We start from the raw sequence: 26,977 nt of genomic DNA, 5'->3' as shown, positions 1-26,977 counted from the left end.
GTTGTACGCCGTTCGAGGCTGGTGCGCGCTCCTTAGCCCGGTTGGTCGTTAGAGGAACCACCTACTACGGCGAGCAGGGTATCGTCGAGGCTAACCTATTATAAGGTATTCCGCGAGTTGTGGCAGTTCGCTGTTTCTCTCTTTCCCTTCCTTTGCAGGGAGCTGTGTACGCGCATATCCGAGAATGCACGCATGTATATAAAATCTTCTCACACGCGATAGGATCTACCTAATTATGTGGAGGCTCATTTGTAACAACCGAACTGAAATGCCCCGTCGGTCATTGAAATTCCTGCACTCTGTGCGTTCTTATATCCCCGAGGTCGCGACTCGCACCTTTCTCGTATACAGTCGCCTTTATATTGAGCTTCCTGTTTCTTGTGCTCGCGGAAAAGTTAACCTCGGTGAAAATAGTCTGCGGGATCGTCGAGAGCGGATGGTCGATTGGATAGAAAGGGCCCGCTGAGCCGTTGATGCGGTGTCGAAAAATCTTTTTCATTTATTTTATCCGACTATAAATTTCGACGAGTCGAACCGTTAATTTTCTCATTGATTTTCATTTTTTTTTTGGGCGTTCGAGATTTATTTGACGTCCTCGATCCGCGGGGCTTAATCTTCCAGAAGATCTTTGGAATCTCCTCGTTTTTTGGTTTCTACTAATCTCCCATCAACGATGAATCACTTCAGATTCGATTTATCTTTCATCTTTCCTTCGTTTTCATCTCCCGCTGCTGCTTCTCTCCCTCTCGCTCACACTAATCGACTTCTCGCTCTCGCTTCGATGAATCCCGAGGAATCTCGGCCTGTCGTATTTCGGGCGTGTTACGGTAGCACTCTATTTTAAAGACCATCGATTCTCCATGCTCACGTCCCACGATCGCTCGCGCGCGACACTCACCTTTTATAAGATAAAGAAATTTGAATGGATCTCGCGCGCGTGGGCGGCAAGCCGCGAGCGCAGAGGAACGACAAATTAGTCAAAGTCCATTGAGATTTAGGTGGCTACACGTGCGTATGCAAATTTATCTCTGAGGCTCTTACTCGCGAAGAGCAGAATATAACCGACTGAAAATCATTCATTTGTATTTGGAGCGAGAGCCGGAGAAGAGCCAGCGAGTGAGAAATCCGAGGATTTTTCAACGCGCGCATCCCAAGCTCGTTAACGAAAGGGCGTAAATTTAATCCTTCGGAATCGCGAACGGGCCCTTGTTTCAATAAGAATCCCATGTCCGCACACAGTCGCGAACAGATCTCGGACACGGAGCGCCAAATGATTCTTCATTCTCGATGGAAAAGAATTCCGAAACGGTCGAGGGCATGATAAATCAGCTCTCTTCGGAGTGTACACACAGCGCCCGGAGAATATATGTAGAGAGAGATGTCCGTATTTCACGACAAAGCACGGCCAAAAGGCAGAGAAGATTGGATCGGCTGGAGATCCGAAAGACAGCAGGTTTTGCTCAGATCTTTCGTGGGCTTATGGAAAAAATAAGGCTGAAAAAAAGGAAAATCGGAGAGGGAGGAAGGGAGAAAGTCGAGCTCGGAGATTTGGAACGCTGAACTAGAACGGGGGAGAAAATAAAGGAGAAGCGAGCACGAGAGAACACGATCGTAGACGGGAATGCAGCGACCTGGCTCTAGATTCACCATTAGAAACAATTTAATCGATCGGATCATGCACGGAGAGAACTATAAATTGAAAAATTAACGTCCAGCGTAAACGACAGTGCGGTGACGAGCTGCAATTCGTGATCGTATTATGGGAAAGAAATTGAATTTTTTCTATAAAAAGATAATATTCATTCTTCACAGTAGAAACTTTTACCGGAGTATTTAGTAAATTTTTGACGTCACGGTGAATTTTAAGTTTCCCCATTCTTTTTATATGCTCAGCCCTTTGTTGAAGTAGGTAAATCACCGTTTCAGTGTGCGCTACGAAATTCGGAAACGAGTGATCGACACCTACACGTCAGGGCAAAGACATTTTGCCCTGGCGCACCGTAAAATTCACTAAACGTTTTGTAAATTTTAGTGTGCTTACCGTAAATTTCACTATCTGCAATATTTGCTATTATAAAACTAAAAATTCCGCAAAATATTGAAAATTTAACAGTGCATTATGGTGGAATAAACATTATTCGTTAACTTGTCCCCGCAGTCGAATGAATTCGCTAAATTTCACGCTGAATATTACCGTTTAATTCTCTGCGTGTGGACATTCGAAAAGGTCGAATTTCGTGTCATTTAGCCACTCTACGGAATCGAGGAAATCGTAAAACGACCACAGAAAAAAAGTATTATTTCGAAATCGTTCTCATTGTCAGTGAATGGTGAAATGCGGTGAGAAATTGGGACCATGGCGCAGATATTCTCCTCTCAACAGAGTCGCTTTTCAGTGTATCCTCAAGGATCGCAAAAATGACGAAGGTTCGCCTTGCGCGACCGGTTGCACCTTGACTCTCGACGACCCCTCACGCAGTGACACCTCGAATCGTCGTCTCATTCGATACATCAATCGCTGAAACGCTCGCGAATGTCTCATGAAATGGAGTGAGTAGAGAGCGAGAGCGAGAGAGAGAGAGAGAGAGAGAAGCGACGACGACGACCTCATTCTCGAGATTAATCGAGGCGTGCGTTAATTCGTATTGAAAGAGAGCAACGGTCCGTAACTGATCCGTGCTGTAGAATTTTTTTCTCGTTCACTAACCCTTCTTAATACACAGTATATTTGATTGCTGCAGCTTATTTTTTGAATTCTTTCCTCTGTCGTTTTTTGTCCGTAATGGGCCTGGGGGTTTTCAGTCATTAATATACACCGAGTAGGAAAAAAGTTGACTCAATTTATTTGTTTTCTTTTTGTTTCGTGTGTTTTAGGCCAAGTCAAGAGTGAAGGAGGTTTATGCGCAGACATGCGTGCTTCTTGGCCAGCAGGGCATGCGAGACTGCGAACTCTTCGGTCTGGCTATACTCTCCGGTGAGTTTTTATTTTTCCAGTCGTATTTTTCTCCGTTCCTTTGAAATATCGAGGGAATCCTCTACGAGCGAGACTGTATAATGAACATATTTACAGTTACTCTCGAAACTATGGAGCTACCGCGCTTGTAATTTCAGCTCTTTCAGCAGTCGGTGGGGGAGTTTGGGCTGGAAAAGCAGCAGGCCGCGGAACGGTCGAGAATCGATCGATAAATCAGTAAACGAATACCGAAAATGACCGTTGGCCCACGACGCTCGAGACATCGAGAGTTAACGAACGCTTCGCGCTGTTGGTTTTCGTTTTAGCGAAGAATTTGCGGGCTACGAAAAGCAATAGTCGTTATCGCGGTTAATGGGAGGGTTAACGGGAGGAGGGAGATAACGCAAGTACGAAAAGGGCGTTAGTAGATGAAAGCAGTAACGATAATAACAACAACGATAAAAATAAGGCTAAACGCGAGAGGCTGAAGAGAGCGAGATGGCCCTTTTCCCCTCTGCTGCTCCCCTCTTGCTCTCGCCCTTCTTTTTGTTTCTCTCGACTCCGGTATTCTCAAAGCTCCAGGCATTTCGTGCCTTCTCGCCCAGAGTGCATATCTGAGTATCCGTAATAAACATCGAAAAAACGAGTCCCGTGCTAACGCTCTCTTGACTAATCTCGGGGCATTTCTGCATACCGAAGTCCCCCTTTCCTTGATCCCTTGCTCGACGTTCCACTCGAGGTCTTTGCTAAGGAGAGAGAATATAAGGGAGAAAAGAGAAAGAAAAAGAGAGAGAGAGAGAGAGAGAGCACGAGAAAAAGAGAAAAAGAGGAGCTCGCAGGAAGGAGAAGCGGGGAAAGGATTCTTTGGGCCCAGGCTCTTTTCGTTGCACAAGCGCACGAAGACTCTGGGCCAGTTCGACTCGTTCCGTTGGGGCCAGAAACAGCATCTCTCTCCCTTCCTCTCTTCCTCTCTTTCTTTCAATCTCCACACGCACACAGACACACACTCATGCGCGTATACACATGGAGATATCTCTGGGGCAGGCCCTGCGGGACCCTCGCTCGGGCCCCACCAGACCTTCCCCCTTCTGTCTTCCACCATCGCCGCCGCCACATTCCAATGAGGCCCATGACGGCGCGCGCGGGCGCTCGGGAGACGATATCCTGGCGGGTTTTGAAGCGCGCCCGCGCGCTCGCGCGCACACGAGAATCGCTCTTCGGAGAGGTGAAAAAATTGCGCACCTGAAAAACTTGAACAAGCATTTAGAAACTAAACCTACGGACTTCACGAATCAATCCTTCAGCCGCCACCGGTTCAACGTACGAAATGCTTATCTAAGATCGACGCCACTTTGCGCTCGTATTTTCAAGAATTTCCCCATTTTTTTGCGCCCTCGAATCATCGCAGGGCCAGCGCACTCGTTGATTTTCAGGTTCTCCGCATTGGAATTCGGAACGTTATTTTTGAAAATATTCACCTGCGTTGAAGATTCGCATGCGAATATACAAAGAGTATTTAAGATTGATGCCAGTCAGCGCGTATTCGTATACGTATCTTGCCAAGTTTTCGGCATTCTCAGTCCTTTCGGAGCATTCGCTCTTTACCTTTGCCTCCATCCCTCACGCTGGGACCAAAGAAGGGACGAGCAAACGCTAAAAATAGACGCCAAGTACAAGGCCTACACGAAGAGATGCTCCTATCGCTTCTTACCCCAGCGAGACTCCTCTCGCCCCGCATCGCATCAAGAGTCGACGTGCTCACTCGTGCGCGCGCGCGAGGAAAGCGCGAGAGAGAGAGAGAGAAGGAGAAAAAAAAGAATAAAAAAGGGTAAGGCCCTTTGAGGATTATTTTTGGAGGGATCCCTCGCGACCTTCACGAAGCGCATACGTGCGTTGAGAGAATCATTTTTGAGTTCTCTGCTTTCACATGCGGTTGCCCGTGAAGTGTGACTGCAGTCAGTCCCCGCGATAGGTACACGCACGCTTTCCTATCCTCGACTCTTTATTTCCCCCGCTTCCCCATGGCTTCCGATCTTTCGATCTTTAGAGCTACCGGCAATTACAGTAATTACAGAATTCACGGTGCCGCGTGTTTTTGCACAACCGCGTGCTTACGGCGAAGCTCATAACCTGAAAATCTTTACGACCCGGAATTAACGACTTTTACCAAAAGTCAGGAATAATTTAACTGCAAAAAGAAAGGCTCGCACTCCCTCAAACTCATCGTTCTCCCCGAGTCCTTCCCGTCCCTCCCCGCGAAGCCTCCCTCGATTCAATCATATAACATCCGACGTTCCATTCTCTCTTTCGTCGTTCTCAAATATGCCTGCATACCGAGTACATATGTACGTGCGGCCCCAAAGTACAGCGCGCTCGTACCACCTCCGGATAAAAGTAACGAGTAAAAGAAAGATAAAAAGAGAACACGCGTACGAAGATTACGCAGGTAAGAGAGACGATAAATAATAAATAAATCAAAAGGAAAACAAATGGAGTAAAAAAAGGAGGCGAGCTGTCAGAAATAGTAGGCAGCAGGACCAGAAGCAGTACAAGTATACAGTGCTGCGTGGGCGTCGTGTTTCTCATGTATCCTTCCTTCCCCCCCCCCCCCGACCCTCCCCCTCCCACACCCCCACTCACTCTCTTTTGCTTTCTCGGTTGAAGAGAGAATTTGCGATAAAACGAAGAGGATAATGGCTCGGTTGAACGAAGACGGAGCGCGTGTACAGCGCGAATGTGAAGAACGTGAAAAAAGTCTTTTGTTTTTCTTCCTTTTTTTTTTCTTCCATTTATTCTCCTTTGAAGAGTAAAACAGAGGAAGAAAAAGAGGCTGAGACGGAGATAGAAATATACGCAAACAAGCTGCGTGTAAGAAAAGAGGCAAAAGCGAATGTGTACAAAAAAGAGGGAGAGGAAAGAGAGGGAGAGAGAGAGAGAACGCGGAGTTCAGGAGGAGGAAACGACGAGGAGAGCCGGCAGAGAAAAGGATGAGAGAAGAGACCGAGAGCTCGCGGGTAAGACGGTAGCACCGGTGATTTGTATAGGGTGCCTCGTATTCCACCTCCCACCGGGGAAACGGGCCCCGCGTGGTTGCCCCGAGACTCGCACCAGCCGCGCGGTCGTTGAAGAACACACCACCATGGACGTGGTAAAGGCCCAAACGCTACGATCTCTCTCCGAGCGAGAAGCCACGAGGAGGAGGGCGGGGGGAGCCAAGAGGAACGAAGGAATGCGGGAGGGTGAGGCCCCGTCGGTTGAGCAGCGAACGTTCCGGGCTCTGCGACGGTAGTAGGGACATACTCGGGGACCGAGGAAGTGGGGGGAGGAGTAACGCTCAGTTGCCCAGGGCACGGAGAACGAGAGAGAGAGAGAGAGAATAAGGGAGGGACGGAGAAAAATGGTCCTTCTCATCTTGGGTCCGGTGCGCGCGAGCAGTCTCTAGAGCCTGGCGACGATTCGCGAGAGAAGCAACGCGTCACGTCGCGACACAGGAATCCAAACGAGTGCTCCTCTTTCCTTTTTATAACCATACTCGTTTTTTTTTCCACCCTCGAGACTCTCATAAACAACACCTCTCTCGCCGATTGCCTCTATATTACGTTCGGTTCGAACGTGTGGCCATCTTGGTTTTATACTCCTTTTGCATCGCCCCCTTTTACCCTTTCGGGGTTTCTCTCTTTTCCTCTCTCACTCGCCTGGCTATTTTCGCTCTTTGTCCATTCTCGAGCATATCCCGAGGAAAAGAAGGTTTCTTTTTATCGATGGATGCTCATCGAAAGAGCACAAAAAGGCAGGTTATTTCGTCGATTTTCGGGGAAGGGGGCACGCTATCGGGTAGCAGCTGTGGCAAGGCTGTTGCGCTCCTTTCCCTCTCGAATATGCTCCTCGTTTTGCCGTCCTCCAGCATCTTCTTCTTCCTCTCTTGCTTTCTCCTCTTTCTAGACTATTTCCTTTCACCCTTTCCACCCCTCGCGAAGTTGTCAGCTCCGTCTCGCTCTCCCTCCCCCTCGCTTTCTTCCCTCTTCTCTCTTCCTCCGACTCTCTTTTTTCATTCCACCGTTTCACTGGGCCTCATCCTCACCAGCGATCCTTCCCTTCTTCTTCTCCTTTGCCTCCACCTCCTTCAACTCCTTCGTTCATACTTTCCGCCTCGCTTCCCCGCATTCTTTTTCTTTCTCTTACTCTCAGCTACTTCACTCTCGACATGTTTTTCTCTGCTTCAATTCTTTTCGTTCTCTCCTCTTCAATCTTTTCGTCCTCCCACCGTCCTTCACTCTCGATCTTACTCCCTCTCTTTGCGCATTTCTCTTCGTTCCTCTCTCTCTCTCTCTCTCTCTCTTTCTCTCGCCCTCCCTTTTCGCTACATCTCCCAACGCTCCTTCCCCCGCCTACGGGGCCTCACCGCCGTACCGGCCTTGGCCCTTCGCTCTCCCCCACGCCGACTTCTTACAAGTCTCTTCTTGGCCCTCTCTTCATCCAACAGCAAACCGACCAACCAACGTCCTCCGAGCCGAATGATTCTCTATATACATGCATATATCCACCAGCATCTATATAATCTTCATTTCCCTCTCTTTCCTGCTTCTTCGCCAACACACACGATACACTCTTCGTCACCAATACCGACGCAGTCAATCCTCCACACATTCGGGCTGATGTACGTGGCGTGTTTTGTTCCCTGGAATAATTTGATCGGGATGAAATATGCGATGAACTTCGGATAGTATAGTGGGCTCTCTCTCTCTCTCTCGCTCTCTCTCTCCTGCTCTCTCGTCCCCGCCAGGGGTCCGCTAACCACAGCACAGCACCGTAAGAGCGAGCAACTCCGCCGTGAAAAAAAGCTACAAGCAGAGTAACAAAAATAGGTACGAAGAAGCTTTTTTATAAAAAATCACACAAAAAGAATGTTCGGCAATGAAAGAGATAGCGAGCGCGCGGGCCAGCAGCAGATTTGCGTGGTTGCATTTTATCTCGCTCGGACCGCTCAAACGGAACTCCATCCATCTTCCGTAACGCAACATAAACTAAAAGAGCGCCCTCGTATGATCACATACGCTTGTTACTTTTCGACTCTCCGCGCCTCCTCCTCCCCCTCGCTCTCTCAATTTCGTTCTTTGTTCAGTTTCGCGAGGATGGCACTTCTCGGCTCGTCCTTATTCGCGTCGTTTATGAATTACCCTGCTTCCTCTCGTGTCACGGACCTCCTCCCGAAGCCCCCCCTCGTAAGACCGAAACAAATTACGCAACGCGAGCGAACCTGCATTTTTAATTGCTGCTTTATACGGTGAATGCAGCGGCTGAGCCGGAAATATTGAAAGTTAAAACTTTTGCTGTTGAAGCAACGGCAACGTAGGAATGTCCAAAAGTTTAACAAATTAAAAAGCCTCTTCGGTTGTCCAATCAGACGAATGCTTCGTTACTTTTCACCGTTCGACGAGAGTCTCTTGACAACGGAATCCCCTTCGTAGTTTCCCCTCAAACGCGGCTGCATCCTCGCACCATCGTTTATGTGGGATTTCCCGTACCGATGTTCAGTTCCATTGTTATCAAGCTGCCAAGTCCATTAAATCCGCAACTCTTTCGATCAGTAGAGTTAACAACGTAATTATTGAGGTACATTAGCAGCCATATGCCGGTAAATATTCCATGGGAACGCGATGAAAAGATCGGGTTGTAGAGAGAGACTCGCGGCTGAAGATTCGGTGCGAGGGACTTTACATGTATTAAAGTATGCGAGATCAACGTGATTAACTAACGCGCTCGAGCACGCTCTCTCAGAATGGTATATCGCCCTTACGTGCACGCTCACTTGGTAATCGGCCAGGGAGTGATTACGAGCCTAATTACCGCGCGTGTATGTAGCCGAGGACGAGGAGCTTCGCATTGTTTAATTCTGGGAAATGATGCGGCTTTTTATAGTTAACCACGGAGGTGTGTCCCTCCATTTATTAACGTTACGGAGTCGATCCTCTTCTGCTCATAAATGGTGATCGAGCTTCGATCAAGCTCCGATGAAACGGAGCGGAAATCAGTGGAATTAGAATGAGAAAACGAGGGTAGAATCGCAGTTTGTTATTATTTTGAGAAACTCGTGAAATTTGTGCGCAACGGATGAAGCAGTGGCTGTGCGGTCGCAAAATTCCAGAGTTTTCGAGCCCTCTTCTAACGTTTCCTCGGATCTTTTCATCGACGTTCGAGATCTGGGTGTTCATTGGTACGCCTGAAGGCACGGATTCAGCGGTAGCTCGTGCATTCCCCTCGAAAAAACTTTCCGTTCCATATATCTAGAGTTCCATACTCAAAGGAGCCCCAAAGAGGCAGGTGTGTTCCACGCGCGTCTGTTCGACCGCGTGGCTGTCCGTTGCTTATTCGATCGTTCGTCCATTCGTTTCTCCCGCGTGCGCACGCTCCCGTGAACCTTTCGAAAAAAACGCAGAGGCCTCTAAAAGTTTTGAGCCAAGAGCGCCATCCCTCCGGGCTCTCTGTTGCCGTACGAAAGCTGTGCTAACTGAAAGAAACTTGGTTGTTGAGCGCGCGAGGGAATGAGAGATGGAGATTTGAGAAAATTACGAAGAACATTAGGAAAGACGGGAGAGGAAGAGCGGGAGGAGCAAAACGAAGTTTCCATTCCAGTATCTTTCCCCCCTCGACGAATATTTCGTTATTTTTTATGCGCATCATTCCTTCCTTGCTCGTTCCTGCGCCGTCGTTTTCATCTTCGTAACCAGCCCCCGCCCCCCCCCCCTCTCTCTCACTCTCTCTCTCTCTTTTTCTTCCTCTCTCCAATCTCACCTTTCGGACCTTGCGCAATAGCCTTTTGCCCTCCCCCCTGAGCCCCCTGAATTCTCAAAGTCAGCCTCGCGAGCCCTCAGCTTCATTCCACATTCATTATATTCACGATATTTTAACGTTCCACGAAAAGATTATTATAAAATAATAACCCTCGTGCGATGCGGAGATAAAAGAAATAGCATATGAAAAATATAATAGCGAAAAATCAAATAAAATGAAACACGAAATAACATGAAAATATAATCATTCGATCGCGCAGCCTTCGACGGGGCGTGGCGAAACTATCCTTCCCAAGGGATAGACAAGACCATGTCAGAATCCCCCGGTCTGGGCCTCTCTTCATACCTTCGGGACTGTCCTCTTTCCTCGATGTATTCTCTCCCCCCCCCCCCCCCCTCCGATCTTCTTTCTCTCGAATTTTGCCTCTCGCCAAAAAATCTGCTAAGCTCAGACGCTCTTTCGCATATGTGTGCTTATTGGCATCGAATATAAGGGAGAGAGAGAGAGAGAAAAAAAAAGAAGGAGAAAGAGAGAAAAAAAAGAGGGAGAGGGCAAAAGAGAGGAGAGAAAGAAAGGTGGTCCCGGTGGTGCCGCGCTCGGAGAAGATCTCCGCAACGCTCACTATATACAGACCGGGGTTAGCCCTCGGGCAACATTCCCCGGTAATGGCCGGGTTATACCTCGGGTAACACAGGTGCCCGGGATTCGCTCGCTCGCTCGCTCACTCGCTCGCTCGCGCCCGCGAGTTACTTTACCATCTTATATAGCGCTTGTGCACATTATATGCATATATTTAAATCCATACTTCTATCTGTGTTTATTTATATGAAGTATTCCATGTGAAATAAAACGAACTGTCAAACGAAAATTATGAAAATTCTTACTTACGTCATTTTTCTAGGAATATAGTATCTTGGGGACAGTTTATATACGTGCTGGATTGCAGCACTAATTCGAAGAGCAGTAATAAAAATTGTTCTATCCACCGTTGTAAAAAGACCAGTACCCATACTTTTTATTCAAAGGACTCAATAGTATTTTTCTCTATAAGGACAGTAAAAAATGTTTGCAGTCACTCGAAATGTTTGTGATCGCGACGATACAATATGTTGCCATGCTAAACCATGTTAAAAATATGAAGAATTTTAAAATGATAATAATTTCATAAAATTTGGTAAATGTATTCTTCATTAAAAATACATAAGACAATATCATTTTTTTTAGATTTTTCTATCACGTATGGCTCTCGAGTAATTGAACTTAACGTAAGAACTTAACGCTCAATTATCCGACAGCCATGTGGTTAAAAAATTTGAAAAATATTGTATTTGTATACTTGATGCCAAAGAATGTTGTCGCCAAGTTTTATCAAATTCTGATTATTTTCATTTCGTGATCCACCCTCCTTAAGTATGCTCTGGCAAACCTGAAAAAAAATTATATGTATGGTAAAATGTCACACGTATTCGATGCATATTCGTGTATTTATCGGAGAATTTGCGATGCTGACAGTGAAAATTTGTGATTTACAACACATTTTCACTTATCGGTAAGCGCGAGTCTGACACGATGAATAACACGAGGAAACAAAAAGAAATGTAGTCCTGACATGCATCACTTTTTGCTATCCACATAAAGGTGTTTGGAATTGAAGAGACGAAAAATGGAAAAATTCAAAAAATACCATGCTCTTTGTAATCGATGGGTAAATACTTTGAAAATTCTTGAAAAATAATATATGCCTCAAGTATACAAAACGAATTCGTTGTCTTCGTCGAACAATTTTTGCTGTCATTGTTGAGCATAAGCACGCACGAATGTGGTCGTCGTTATTTTGATTTCGTGTATTTGAGTTTCATTTAGTCGATGACGATTTATGGAGTGATCACCATTTTTAAAGATCCTTGTTACACCTCGCTTAATGAAAACTGCAAAATTTTTTGGATTCTCAATCCCTGCAGATCGATCGTTCGATGAGACGCCAATTTGAGGTTTCCCAGCAATAAAAATTCCTGGCTTCTTTCGAAAATGACTAAAAAAAATCCTCACCTGAAGTTCTGCTCTGAATTCGTCCTCAGAGCTGATGCAACACACTGAATATCATCGCTGTACGCGTATAGAGCGACAGAGAGCTTCTCTTTTATCGTTCTCGCGCGAGAGCAAAAGAAGCCTGGAGAGCGGATCAATAAAACTGGCCCGAGTACCGTTTTTTACGGCTTGTAATGTGCAAGCTGATTTTTTCCCATTCGACAAAGTCCAACGATTATTGATAAATCCTCACAAATTTCGAGCTACTCGAATTACCAACATGATTGCAAGCGCACGGTTTCCTGTAATAAAAACAACTTCATTTTTCCGTTGCGCCGAAGCCTTTCGTTCGAGCCTGTGCGATTCAAACAGCAGCCAAAGCCAAGTTCATTCGCATCGTAAATAACAAAAAAACAGTCGCAATTAACCAATTTGTGTGGCCCTCCTTGACGAATTTCTAGTCACTCGAAAAAAATGCATTCGAGCCTTCAGTCTCGTTCGACCGAGAGTGCCCGCGTCCACAGCCCCAAGCTCGGGGCACGATAAAACTTGAATCGACGAACGATCTTTTGAATTGGTCGTTCAGATCGATTCAGTCGAATCGCTCGTATATATCGCGTAACACTGGACCCAGTTTCGACTTTTGAGAACTTCTTGCCAATTCATTCGGACGATCTCCTGTCGTGTAACCAAAGAATCTCAACGCTACACACGAACAGGAATACGCAGACACTTATATCCGCATATATGGATTGGAGCGAGCTCTGAATTCTCGTGTGGGCAGGACGGGTTCGAGAACATTCGCACGAGCGAGTCTCTGTAGTTGTCCCATTCAAGAGCACATCGCGAGAGAAGTCGAGAAATATTCCCCATTCCTTCCAGTCTCTCTTTCTCTCCTGCGAGAGAGAAGAGTCCGAGACTCTTTCATTGTTTGAGTTTGTTTGGGGGTGTAGAGAAAAGAGGAGGGTGGGGGGCTGTATAGCAGAGGACAAAAATCATCGTGGATGAGCATGAAAAAACAAATGAAAACGACGAAAAAAAAAACGTTGAAATCTCACGAGACGGGACGAAAGGCACAGAATGAAGTCGAGACAAAATGTGCGCGCCCCTTTCCTTCCTTCGTTTTCCTCACGTCCCGTACGAGACCATATTGGGCTACGTCTATAATCCTTCTCCTGGATCCATGCATCGCCCCGCGAAGGGACTTACAAGGCCAAAGAAGATACGAGCGCGAGCACGACTTTTTCGAACATAACTAAATCTGGGCTTGTGAAGTCGTCGCGAAAATGTTCTTCCTCGAAATTCGATTAATGCGCTTTCATAGAATTTTGTACCATCGATTCAACAGAATTAATCGTTGCTTGGGATCACTAAAAATTTATGAACTATTCCGTTCTCTTGCTCATTTTTTTCTCAATTTTCCACGTGTTGGTACAGACCGTTCAATCCATACTTTTTCTTTCAGACGGCGAGTATCTGTTCGTGGATCCGGAGAGTAAGCTGAGCAAATACGCTCCTAAAAATTGGCGCAGTTCTCATACTTACGTGAGTATAAGATCGACAAAAAAAAACTGTAAAAATTAGCACGAGTGTGTTGAAAATCGTCATTGGTTTCGGTGGCGACGATTGGCAATTCCCACAGCATTGAAAATCCATAAAACCTTTTTTCGCCATACTTCTTCATTTTATTTCTCTCCTCGATTAAATAAAACACGTGGCAAACGGTGGCAAACTTTCGGTAGATCCTCGTCGCGGATAATAAAACGGCAAAGGGCACTCTTGTATTTCCCTTGACATTTTTATATATACGAGAAACGAAAAAGGGATTATAAAAATAAAATGCGACAAGGAATTAAAAAAAAATAAAATAAAAGAAAAAAAAAAAAATGACACCGCCGAGCATTGCCACGAAGCGGAGGAAAGATTGTATATAAATATATACAAATCCACGCGGAGCTCCCAGGATACCGAGGGTGTGGCTTTTTCGTCCGGTGGAAGAGAATTAGCATTTTCACTGCGGGGATGAGTGTGATGCTGCGAGTTGCTTATGTACCAATACCATATATACGTGTACATACAAACACAAGAAATACCAAAGTTATATATGTTTATGTACATAAGCGTGTATAGATATAACGCTCCTGCTGCAGGCTCCCAAAGTTGTTCTCCGTCAAGACGAGTAGCGGGCCCCTGGACCAAAAGTTCTCTCGAGTTGTGTAGCCATTGCAGCCTCGAACAGTTGAAACAACTCTTGGAGTAATACTATAAAGCGTTACGGTTCGTCTCCTTCTCCTTTCTCCCTCTCTCTCTCTCTCTCTCTCGCTGCTTCTTTCTCCATTTCGTCTTAGCGATATCTCCGAATCTCTGCTCTGCATCGACTCTCTTCTTCCTCTTTACATCTTTCTCTTGCTCTCTTTTCTTTCATTTCTTATCCCACTCTGCAATACACTTTTGGTTCTCTTCTCATTGCTTTCGAAACAGCCCTCTGCCATCGACTCCTCTCTTGCTCTCTCTCTCTCTCTCTCTCGTTCGCTCACTCGTTTCCTTACAGATACACACGCACAGTTTTTATACTTGCGTCTCTCTCTTTGCCGCCTCGTCCTTCCATTTGGCTCCGGACGCTAATGATGGCCCGCCAATAACCAATAAATACTCCACCCGGTAAAACCGGCTACCGGACTACGTTCGTATCTCTTTGTTACATCTCATCCTCTCTCGCGTGCACGCACGGTCCACGAGGTATCTTCATGCGCTGCTATTGAATATTAGATGGATCGCGTTTTTTCTCCGTTTATCGTCCCCGCGCGCACTCCCTTTTTATCTCTTTCCTCTCCCCCTTTATGAAAAATTGACTTTTTCTTTTATCTCCAAACGACTTTCAACGTTTCCTCGTACTTTCGTCTCCTTCTGGAGGAACGCGCAGATCGGTATCGGGTGTCAATTAATGATCCGCGTCCTCCGAGCACTCGCCAATTTTCGTATTTCTTATTTCACAAACATTTGCGGTTCAATATTTATTATTATTTTATTAGCCATCTCCAGCTCCCGGACTTCCTTCAATGTCCTTCAATCTTCAACGGACCCAGAAAATAGCCGATTTTATCGTACAACTCGTCGTATAGAATTCATCGTGATGCCACTTTCATGCTGGACTACAAACAGTGGCATAATCGTCACAACTGTGACGCCGCTCCATCGACATTCTGCGGAGATATCGAACGCGATGGTGCGTTAGAAAATTCCGCTCCTTTCACACCCTCCTCCGATTCGCTCTCAGCCCATTTCCTCGGTCATCAAAATTTAATGGACGTTCCGGCGAATCTTTTATTCTGAATTTAACATTTTATTGAACCTCCGTAACATCTGTGCTAGCTCAATATTCATTTTAAAAAAATCTAATTCGAGATTAAATTACTGGCGAAGCGGAAAGATTTTTTTCAATTTCATTAGCTCCGTGAACTAAAAAACTCTCCTGTCCCGGGCTTTCTTTTGTTAGTCTCCTTCCAAAGGAACAAAAATGTTTCACTCGTGGCTCCTTTTTTGATATTTTATTCTTCGAAAAGACTGTACTTCCATCCTCCCTCTCTCTCTCTCTCTCTCTCCCGTTGGCGAGCTCTTGTTGATGCTGTTGCTCCGAAGCGTGGAGGATTAATATTTATGATTCGTAAAATATGAGGCCGTCTCTCGTGGTGTGGCCGACGGCGGGGTACCGGTAATTTGCTAAGATTTGACCCCCTCAGGGTCTAGGTCTAGACGCTCAACGGACGCGTTCGCGTTTGTCCGAGAAAGTCGAGCTGATTTTATACGCATTAGTATATGGATATGCGTGCGTGAGAGAGAACATGTGAAAACGTGTGTGTTTGAAGCCCGCTTGCTTCGGGGCCCTTCTTTGGGCGAATCAAATTTCTGTGGCTACCGTATTCGGTGAGCGAGGAATTTGTTATTCCTCTGCTCTCTGGCTCCGCGGACCAACCCTTTTAGGTCTTCGACTCCTCAAACTCCAAAATTATACCGTGCTCACGCATTCTCTCAATTTTTCATCGTCGCTTCAACGAGAAATGAATTTAATCATTTGCAAACCGCGAGAAATCTCGTTTCGTGTAGTATTTTTTAAAAATTTTTTCTTTTTATTCCACTCGATCGTTTATTTCGTTTTATTTTTAGTGAACGAGAAAGAATTTAGTGATTCGTGAACGCCGCGCAATCGCTCGGGGCAAATCGTTTCATTTCATGTGTTTCGTCATTTTTTTTTTCACTTTGCTGACCCAGCGACATTGTTCCTTAAATCATTTTCGAATTATTACCTCGAGCATAAATTTCGCACGTTAATCGATCGAGACGTGATTAGAAATCGATGAGGTTTTTCATTCAAAATCTTCGCTAAAAATGTCTGGCATCTTCTCCAGGTATTCAGACGAAACCTTTGCTCGCGCATTCTCTCCCTGTCCCTCCGCTGCCCCGTCAGTTTCGTGCTAATGAAACCTTAAGGCTTCGACCATTGATCTCGAATTCAGATAACCCGACATGGCAAGCTTGATCAAGCGTTCCTTAGATCGCGAGCTAGTATATCATTTCTCGCATGTACGCAGACTTTCACATGCGCACGCACGATTCAGCATCCCGCTCCCTTTTAACTTTTTATCCGCATTCGAGATTCAACGGAACCGGAAAATCGTGAACAACTGTTTCCTTCAGAATCATTAGGATCGAGAATTCGTGGAAGAAAAAAAAACATTCCAGGAAAACCAAAAAATAACAATTCCTTAAAATTTTTCAAGTTCCTTACGAAAGTGCGTTTACTGCAAAGTTGGAGTTTAGTTTTACAGCAGAAACACGACATTCGCGGACCGCGTAGGCTGCGATGCGAGGGCGTCTCAGATTCAGATACCCTGAATCCTCGATCGCCCACGTGCCTCGTACCTCGTATTTGATGGCGGATTTTTCGGTCTAAATCGGCAGAGCAGTACCATAATCCTTGTAATTCGAGGTCTAAGTGGACAAGCTCAAGATTGACGGAGCGATAACAGAACTCATAAAAAGACGTGCGGAAAGCCGCAGGGTGGCTTGTATAATGACTGAAATTCCTGCCTCGAAACGTCACATTCGGATCGAGTAATAATTCGTAAGAAATGGATTTACTGTTGTTTCAATTGTTCGTGTTGTTTCGTGTGATTTCAGGGTTTGGATAGCAGCGGACGACCAGCTTTCGTGCTTTACTTTCGCGTCCGTTACTACGTCGATACTCCATTACTTTTAAGGTAATTTCATTCAATTGTACGATACGAGGAAAAAAAAGGTATTGAACACGAAAGAAAAACACATGCTACGAGAGCCATGCACACGAACGCTTTGCTTCTGTGCCGTTTGTTTTGCATAGATCGGCCTCGCAGATCCGAGATCGGCGCTATCCTTGTAACGGTGGGACTAGTTCGCATGTGCGGTTCTCACTTCTTACGTCACAGCTCAAATGACACGTCTAGGAGAAGCAAAAAAAAACACTCTCGATACGAGAGCGAACAATGCTGCGTTACAATTTTTTTCCCATTCTTCTCCGAGCTCTCTATTCATTTCGCAATATGTTTTGATTTTTTATTGCGGCAATAATATACGTCTCCGAGAAGGTCGTTTCTCGTGATCCACGCTTCCCTTTATTCGACTCCCGCGAATGCTTCTTTCGTCACATCGAGCATGTTGGTTCGTAGCGACGATGAAAGATAAACGGTTCGTGTGCGGGGTGCGAGATTAAAACGTCGTTTTTATACTGCTCATTTATTCGTGTTTCTTGGTCACTGTTTTTCGTCGAAACTCAATGATTCATAATTTTGTTGAATACATTTGAATTGAGGCAACGACACTCGCTCGCTCCTTCACAAAATAAGGACTGGGAGGATGTCGCGGGCGTTGGGAGAAAATGGAAGAAAAATATTGAAAATGTGCTTTTCCTCAGCGATGAGACCACCCGCCATCACTATTACCTGCAACTACGGGACAATGTCGTCCGACACGGCGGCGGAGTCGAGAGCCTTCATCCCCATCATCCGCTCCACACGAGCTCGATCGTTGCGCCGCTACTCGCCCTCGCTGGGCTCGCCCTTCAGGCTGACCTCGGCGACTACGCCGAGGAGCGTCACAGACCCCACGCCGGATCCGTCGGCTACTGCAAGCCCAGCGATTACCTTCCTCCACACGTAAGATTAATTTGTAAAAGGGTGAAATAAATCTCGAGACTCGAGATTCATTTTTAAATTGTATTGAAACATGTTTGGGAAGAAATAAATTTCGTGGCTCGATCGTTTTTCTCATTGTGAAATGAACTGCCCAAAAACAGATGTGCCTCGAGTCCGACGTCCTCAGTATTCTCGCGTCTCAGCACCGAGAGAATCATGGACTCACACGCGAAGAGGCGGAATTTCAGTATATCCAGGATGCGGTCCTCCTCGAAGCCCCGCTCAACGCTCACTTATACAGGCTACGGCGTAACAAGAGCGAAGCTGGCCCTGGACGCATTCTCCTTGCCATCTGCGCACGTGGCGTCCGGGTTTACACCGAGGAGGCGACCCCGCGTATATTTGCCTGGAACAACATTGGCAAGCTCTGTTTCGACGTAAGTCTCATCGCCAACAGTTCGATGCCGGATCGCTCGAATGGCAACGGTAGTTTTTAATGATTATTTATTTTTGTCCCACCGCCGAGAGCAGCGAAAGAAATTTGAGATTCGTGCGGTCGATCAGCCGGACAAACTCACCCTGTACAGCGGATGCGACGACAAGAGCAAACTGCTCCTCGGATTGTGTCGTGACACCCATCAATTCAGCATGGCTATAGCACCGAGAGTTACCGAGGCGAAACGCCGCGAAGAGGAAGGTACGATATCGCCTCGATTCCCAATGATTTTCTCCTCTCCTCTTCGCGCCTCTTCGCATCGCCTTGGAATCACAAGTTTAATCGTCCTCTCGCGTCTCTTTGTCATATTTTTAGAACGAAAAGTGCTGAGGGACTGTTACATGTATCCAGCTCGTTGCAAGCTCAGCATGGCAGCTCGCGGCGGACGCGGAGATCAGAGGATATCCGTTATATCGAGCACATCGTCGAACACGACTTCGGGAATCGTGAGCGATCGTGTGCACAGCGAAGACGAGCCGGACACTGCGCCGGCATCGACCGAGTGTTTGCCTCGTCTTACCGAGGCCAACGGTCATATTTCGAGTTTGCAAACGGACGATACTGACCCCAATGGATCTATGGACGGCGATGCCATTTCGAGGCCAGGATCACCGGTGTCCACGGTCGACGGTAAGCTCGCTAATCATTTTTGTGACTGCTCGTTGGTGGGCATCGAATCCTGCGTCGAACAGAGCCACCGCTTTCCCACCAATGGATCTCCCGTCGTTTCCTCCTTTGCACCCGTGCCTCAAAATGACCGACGGATCGATTGCTTCCAGAAGTCGATGGTGCTGAATCGACACCGGCAGCGATCACGAGCCCAAGACACAACGCAAATCTCGCCATACCTACGGATGGCTCGCAATGCAGCAGCAGTTGCAGTACCGTAGTGGTGGCCAATCAAATTACGAATCCGTCCTCTCAGCGGGCCAGACGAGCCTCGGCGACGTCGAGCCTCGAGCTCGGCTACTCCCACACGGCGCAGAATTCGGCCGTCTCTTCCGAAGTCGCGAGCTTCCCAGGTGCGATTTATGACAGGTGCAAAAAAGTCACGGCTTACGCAGGTTCGTCTTTGTTCTCGTATCTTCGGCCGTATTAAATTGGCTATTGTTAGCTATAAAGAATGAAAATAAAATCGACTTGAGCGTGCGAGTGAGCAATGGAAGAATTGAGCCTTCGATGATTGACGATTTGTCGTTTGTTTCGATCCCCCAGACACCGCTGTTCCAATGAATATCGACGATACATTCACCGTGACCGACATAGCGAGTGAAACAAGTGGAATTTACACTCTCCGCAGTAGCGGAATACAGGACGAGCGAATAACCGAATTGTATTCGCCGAACGGTCAGATGAACGGTTCGTCAGCAGCGAGTGATGTTTGCGCAATGAGTTCGGTGCAGTCGACGACGGACGAGGCGTCGGTTACTTCTGGATTTTACACGATCCACAGTGACATAAGGTCGGAGACGAGTGACGTTTATACCATAGACGCGAGTACCGAGGACCAGGAGGAGCCGATATACAGTATTTGTAAGGGTGACGAGGATGAGGACGACGCGGATGAGAACGTGGTCGGTAACCCGGTGATATCTTTGAACAAAGGTGCCTTGGACCAGCATCTGGACGACCCGCGTTCCCGGAGCAACAGTATATTGAGCGCGGGGAGTTTCCGCGGCGACGGTAGTGACCCGTCGGACGTCGGTCCGTTGCTCTCAGCCGACGAATTGTCCGATCTGATCGTTGGTCGTTATCCGCCAAGAAAAACGGTCAGTACCTCGATGGATTCGGACTGTGATTACGTGACGATGCCGCCGCCGCTTCCGCCACCGCGAACCGACAGCAACGAGAGGCAGCTGCCGCCGCCGCCGCCGTATCCGTCGAACCTGAAGTACGCGACGATCCACTCCTCGAGGGCCAACGTCGGATCCATGGAACGAGAGCCGTTGCCACCTCCGCCGTACAACGCCGCACGCGCTGATTTCGTGCCTCTGCCACCGAGACGGAACGAACCACCACCGCCACCGCCTCCTTACCCGAGTCCCAGGGAAAGAATCCAAATTCCTCCACCAACGCCGCCCCGGAACGACGCAGTGACGCCTCGCGAGCCACCTCCGCCGCCCCCGTACCCAGAAATTCCACCAGCCAGACAAGAAGCCATCTCCAAATTGTACCCATCGGTCGGTGACGACGCTAACTTCGCCAGGAGCAACGGCTCCATCAAAAATCAAATGGCAACGGGCCGGATGTGCCCACCCCCTTCAACGATCAACTCCAGCGGTCTTCCGAACCTGGGCAACGACGCCTCCCCGACCCTCGCTCCGAAACCACCCCCTCGCATCCAACCCCCGACTTATCCAGGTGACAAAATGAAGCCTACTCCCGTCCACGCTCCAGTCGCCGCCCTCGTAGTCGGGCCCAACAACTATCTCGATGTCCACGCTTCCCGCACGGGCCCACCGGTCCTTCTCCCCTATTTGGCGCCCCCGCCCCCTCCGCCGCCCCCACCTCCCCCACCGATGATTCATCCCAGGCAACCCCCTCCACCACCGCCAACTCCCAGCCTCGCTACCGTCTACACGAGCCAAGTGGCGCGTTCCCAAATCGAGCAATATCGTCAACAGCTTTACTCGGACGTTGACTTCGTCATGTTCCCCCTTAAAGATCCTGCTGTCTCGAAACAGGAATACATGGACGCCAAACAGGGCTCCCTCCTCGCTGCCATGGCTGCCTATCCACCACCTCCGTATCCCGCCTTCAACAACAAATCCTCCGTCGTATACCGCAGCACTCCCTATCTACCAGGCTCCTCGTTCTCATCCAACAACACCAAGTACGCCTCCAATCTCAATCTCAGCGACACCAGCTCGACCAATTATCCTGTCATTGGCGGCAATCTCAGCAGTCATTACGCCGCGAGCACCAGCTCTCTGTACAGCGGCGCCACCTGCTCCTCCTCCGTCGGCAGCCACAGCCTCCGCAGGGAACCACCCGTTCCCGTTAATCCTTACACCCTTCAAGGCTTCACGAGAACCAGGAGCGATGAGAACATACTCAAGTGCTTCGAAACTACGGCGACCAGCAACATCCAATCTCTACCGCAAACCAAACACCGCAGACTTCCACCGCCTCCGCCCCCACCGCCTTACGAAATTCAGGTAAGATGCTTGGAATCTTTTTGCATCCGTTCGCATCCCGGCAATAAATGCCGGGATGGACTCCCGATTAAACGTTCACTTGAGAATATTCGATCTTTCGACGTCCTTGAGGTAACTTCTGCACTGCATGCTAGTCAAATGAGTGCCAAATTTTCAAAACGCTTTCAGACCAAGTTTAAATTACCGATTAAATGTATTGGTAGTGGATTTGTATTACAGTATATCTTATTAAGATGTAAAAATATTAAAAACGCTAGTTTTGCAGAATTATCAACTGATAAATGCAAATTTACACGCTGACACATTTTCACTGGTACTTTTCAAAGAACCATCTGCATTTTTTCATCGATTTTATTGCAACAAGTCTCATTTTGTTCGTTTGTAGTTGTTTTATGGTTGTTTTTTTAACTTTATCGTTTCACTGTTGCAGCTAATTGTTCATTAAGTGAAAAAACTTTTTCATTCATAATTTCTGAAGGAATGAGTTTAAAAGGAAAATCTACGTGGTGAATCCGTAGAGGATCAGTTAAGGAAGAAAATGAGACTTGATGCAATAAAATCGGTTGAAAAGTACAGATGATTCTTTGAAAAATACCTGTGAAAATATGTGTCATCATGGAAATTTGCATCTGTCGGTTGATAGTTTTGCAAAACTATCGTTTTAAATATTTTTTCGCGTTAATAAAATATGCTTGAATACACATCTACTAACAATAAGTTTAATCGGTACGTTGAACTTGGTCTAAAAGCGTTTTGAAAATTTAGCACTCATTTGACTAGCACGCAGTACAGGAGTTACCTTAATACCGAAACGGTCGGAGATAAAGCAAAGGTCAAAAGGACCTATTTTGTGGAGGGCAAAATTTCGCGTGAAAAAGTTCCCGGAGAAGTATTTTCTATCCCCTGTAGTTTTCGCGAGAGCCAATCGAAAAAATGGGTCGAAGAAAAATAGTTCATCGAAGATCTTCATTAATTCACACGTGTTTTGCCTTCTCCAGAGTCTCGAGAAGAGTCAACCTCTTCCATCAGCCTCGTCGTCTACGCCATCCCAGCCAAAAAAGCCACCTCGGCCAAGCAGCGTGCCGAGCGAGCCCAACGGGGATGCCAAGGACGATGGGATGCTCGACATTAGGACTCTTCGCGAAAAAAGTCGAAATCTCGATCTCCCATTGATCTCGGCATTGTGCAACGATCGTTATCTTCTGAAGCAAACGAAAGCTTTTGTATTACCGAAGCATCCGAGCGAAGGTATGATGAGCGGAGGATCCAGCCAAAAAGGTTCAACGCGAACGAGCGCCAACGGGGTCACTTTGTCATCGAACAGGAACAAATATCCGGTGAGTGGTTTGTCGACCACACAAATAACAAAACCGCCGAGAAAGACGTCGACCAGCACACATCGACATCCTGCGGAAACGAGATCGAGCGCTTTCAAAGGTACAACGAGCACCGGGACTTCGACAACCTCGACCACGACGATGACACTTTCCTCGCCCTCCAAAAAAGATCTGACTCGAGCATCTCACTCGTGAACTCAAAAATTACAATAATGAATCGAAAAATATATATATATATAAATATATTCATTTTTCTTTTATATATAAGACAAAAATGTATTTTTTTTTTCCATTTCTGACTGGCCGTGCTTCTTCAAACTCAGGGTGCCATCAAGAACTTCCGTAAATTCGCTTTAATCAAATTCACACGAGTGTGTGCCTGTGCGTGTGTGTGTGTGTGTGTTTGAAGAGTGAAAAGATAAATAAACGAATAAAGAGGCGAGAGAAATCGAAGAAGAGATGAAATTCGTATACGTTCACGAGTCTTTCGGTCATCATTGTTTTCAAATACATTTTCGTACGAAATGCTCGCGGAAAGCTGCGACCTTTCATCACGTTTTTTTTAAATTATTATTTCATTTTATTTTTTGTTTCTCGCTCGTTGAATTTCATCCGTCGATTTGTTTCGACTCATGTTCCTCTTTCATACCTTCACGAAATGTGACGCGTGCGAATTTTCTTGGTTAACTGCAGATCGACGACAAACGATCATTTTTTTCTTCAAATTTTAAACTTTCTTTGTTTTCTATTTTATTTTATTTCACGAGTACATGACGATTCCGTCGCAATCATTATTCTCGACGTACCACGTTTTTTGCTCAATCTTCCGTGTGCATGTGCATGTGTACGAATGCATGAGTGTGCGCGCGTGTGTATGTGTGGATTCTTTTTGTTCTTGTTTATTGAAGTACGACTATATGATTGCAACGAAATAATGGCGAGTGTGAAAGAAGAACGAGACATTTTGACGAAATATCGTTGTTGCGCGCCCTCCCCCTCGAAATGCGCCAATAATATCAAATGAATCGACCCGGTACCCCCCTCCACCCCCCCCCCCCCGCCCCCCTCCCAATCGTTTCATTCGTAACGCGTCAATAGACAAAAAAATCTCTTAGGCACTAATTAATCACATATGTATTTTTATACCCGAAAATCGATAAGAAATGACAAAAAATAAATAAATAAGAAGCAGCTATCGTTGTCAGCTAGATAAATAGTAACTATTACATTCGTTATTTCTCGTCTTTCATTTCTCTATCCCTGCACCGTAAACTTACCCAAAACTGCAAATTTATTGGATGCGAAAAACTGTTTATGGTTACGTGCAGGTGAGTTTGAAAAAAAATTCATTTCTTTGAAATCCTTATAATTGTAAATGATTTGCTCAGCATTGAAGAACGACGGAATGATAAATTCACGCTGAAACAACGACCCCGGAAATAGCTTTTTCGAACAGTGGCGAGGGAAATTGAAAGTAATAACAAAACGAGAAATCGCAGCAATCTTTTGACAATTTTTTCATTATAACGATACTTCTGTACATGAAATCTGTCACACTGAGCTAATGAATTTTACGAAAATATTCCAACGTGATTTTTTGAAGAAACGAAACGAAAAATCGCGAAATCGATGATCGTCCGAACCCCTCCGTTCAATTAATTAATCAAGCATCGTTAAAATCTAACGGATCCTTTAAATGATCGTACCTGCAATAAAAATCTATGAGAATCGAAGTGATTCTAGTAGCCCGGGATCGTTTATTAAAACTAAAATCATGGAAAACTCACTTCTGTGAAGCTGGCCAAACAAAAAATGTAGAAACCACTGCCAGTCAATTGCATCGCCTTCAGAGCTCTGATCATGCACATCGTTATTTGTTTCTTCGCTGTATTTGTCAGCTCGTACCGCATTGGCATTGGTAATATGCATCGTAAACGTTTATACTCTGTAGCAAAAAACGCCTCCGATGCAAATGTCATTTGCTCGTTAAAAAAAAATAGGAAAAAAACGTTATTTTGCAATGGAAAGAGGAAATCAATTTTTTCGATCATTCCTTTTCTCATTTAATCTTATTTGAAGTTTATCTTTTCGTACTTCCATTATGAGGTATTCACCCGCGATGCAGTAACCGTTTAGCAAAAATAGCATCGTCATACTGTAGACGAAAAACGTGAAAAACTCGCCGGATACACTCAGATCTGCGCTCTTGAAAAACAGCTAATTATAATCTATTTCAGATAATTATGTTGCCGGCAAAGTGTCAAATTTGTACCACAATAACGGTGTAAACTGATAAACCGACGATTAAGGTAGATACGAGAAGTTCTTCCAACAGGAGGAGATTGAAAACACTGTCAATCTCCTTCGTGGTTCTATTTTATCACAAAATTTATAAAGCTTGTTAAGACAGTCTGATAAACTTCGGGAATATCACACCTGATTATCCCGCAGTGAGTGTCAATTATACCACGAAAGAGAATTTGCGATTTCTCAGGATTTTTACGAAGTTCTGTCCCCAGCACTTTTGTGCGATACGATAAAACCGATAATTTTCCACACACGTGTAATATCATCGAAAAAAGGTAGCCAATCGACATCGCGTGGAACGATTGTCCAAGTACGATCGGTGATTGGTACAACCAGACGCACCAAAACGTCCTTGGATCGTTTATTTCGAAGAAAAAATACGTTCGATAGGAAATAGGGAAAGGCATGCTCTCGTTGCCCAAAGCTGAGAAATTTTATTCCTTCTTTACGAAAGTTTCTTCGAGACTCGATGAAAATTAGTGAAGAAAAAACCAAATCGGAAGGGGAAGAGGAAATAAAAATACTACGAATCGATTAAAACGAAAGTACTTTTTCCGAGGGTCTCACGAAGTAGGAAAATGCATAATCCAAACAACGCGCAGTTGACAGTAATTTTTGAACGTGCGAATAATCGTTGAATGGTTACCGGCTTTGATGCGAAATTCAAGTGGTTTTATGTAATATGCAAGTGCATTATGAAGAACGATTTGACCATGGAATTGTGTCTCAAATAAATTTTCTTTTCCGCGGGATCGTCGAAGACTTCTTCGTCAATTCCATCCAGAATTTCGGCCATGAGTTTTTTCAAAACTTTTGAAAATCTCATCACGATCATTTTCAGCATGAACATTATCGTCAGCGTGCTTTCGGACAGGTTCAAAACATTTTGTTCCAAGTTTCCCATGGCGAAATACAAATCGGCCACTTTGAGGCTGAAGTGAATTAAGAGATAAACTATCCAGAATGGAAATTTCACGTAACTCCTCTCCAGCGGCCATACTCCGATTATGTTAAAAACGCGTTTATTCCACATGAAAAGATCTTTAGCCCGTTCGAGATCATCCTTGAGGAACATCACAGTTTAAGCAAAAAAATGTAAACGTTCAAAAAATTGGTTCAATGATTTCTAACTGAGTCTCAGAAGCTGTGATTGATCTTCAAGTGTTTTACATCAATTTTTGTGCCCACTAAATTTATCTTTCGATCGCGATTTCGGTATCTGAGCGATCCGTCAAAAAAATAATTTTAAATCATTCAGATTACGAACGCTCTCAAAGTCGATTTTTTTCCCATCGAGAACAAACGAGAGTTTGGCAACGGTAGATTTTTTGTAAAATATTTTCAAGAACTGTGCGTCGTACGTGGCGCGTACTCACTGACATTGCAACAACTTTCCACGCCGACGATTCGAGTAAGACTGCCGGAAAATCGTCCCGCCGTAGTTGATCGCGCAAGTCCATATTTTTTTCACCGTACAAATAAAAAATAAAGTCGCACCCCACGCGATTGAGAATCTATTGAGCAATCATAGACGTGCGTTCGCTCTCAGCGCTTCTATTTTTAAGAAGCAGAATTCAACACCCTACGGAACATTTTTTTTCGTACATACTCGTGAAAATTCAATAAATTTTTTTTCGCTCAGCTCACCCTCGCGTAATTGCTGCACGAGGGGCTCACTTCCTATGCCTCGATTTCCGATCGCTGTTTTCAAATATGACATTTTATTTGAAACTGAGACA

The 26,977-nt window shown here is 45.8% G+C and overlaps 1 protein-coding gene and 1 pseudogene across 3 annotated transcripts in view; one reads left to right on the top strand and one right to left on the bottom strand.

Annotated features, from left to right (window-relative positions):
• ex (expanded) overlaps positions 1 to 24,166 on the top strand; it is a 55,628-nt gene extending 31,462 nt beyond the window's left edge. For 2 of the 3 annotated variants that reach the window (XM_043421341.1, XM_043421342.1), the window contains exons 3-12: positions 2,875 to 2,974; positions 13,239 to 13,318; positions 16,952 to 17,031; positions 17,721 to 17,961; positions 18,102 to 18,377; positions 18,472 to 18,637; positions 18,752 to 19,066; positions 19,216 to 19,500; positions 19,652 to 21,594; positions 22,593 to 24,166. In XM_043421341.1, the coding sequence (XP_043277276.1) occupies positions 2,875 to 2,974; positions 13,239 to 13,318; positions 16,952 to 17,031; positions 17,721 to 17,961; positions 18,102 to 18,377; positions 18,472 to 18,637; positions 18,752 to 19,066; positions 19,216 to 19,500; positions 19,652 to 21,594; positions 22,593 to 23,126 (4,020 nt within the window). In that variant the 3' untranslated portion in view covers positions 23,127 to 24,166. The remainder of the gene's footprint in view (positions 1 to 2,874; positions 2,975 to 13,238; positions 13,319 to 16,951; positions 17,032 to 17,720; positions 17,962 to 18,101; positions 18,378 to 18,471; positions 18,638 to 18,751; positions 19,067 to 19,215; positions 19,501 to 19,651; positions 21,595 to 22,592) is intronic. The other variant, XM_043421343.1, reaches the window with a different exon arrangement.
• Positions 24,167 to 24,518: 352 nt separating this feature from the next.
• LOC122412326 (uncharacterized) lies at positions 24,519 to 26,313 on the bottom strand (annotated as a pseudogene).
• Between the last annotated feature and the right edge of the window lie 664 nt (positions 26,314 to 26,977).

This window comes from Venturia canescens, chromosome 6 (genome assembly GCF_019457755.1).
Source record: "Venturia canescens isolate UGA chromosome 6, ASM1945775v1, whole genome shotgun sequence".
Taxonomy (NCBI): Eukaryota; Metazoa; Arthropoda; class Insecta; order Hymenoptera; family Ichneumonidae; genus Venturia; species Venturia canescens.
This window is presented reverse-complemented; position numbering and strand designations above follow the sequence as displayed.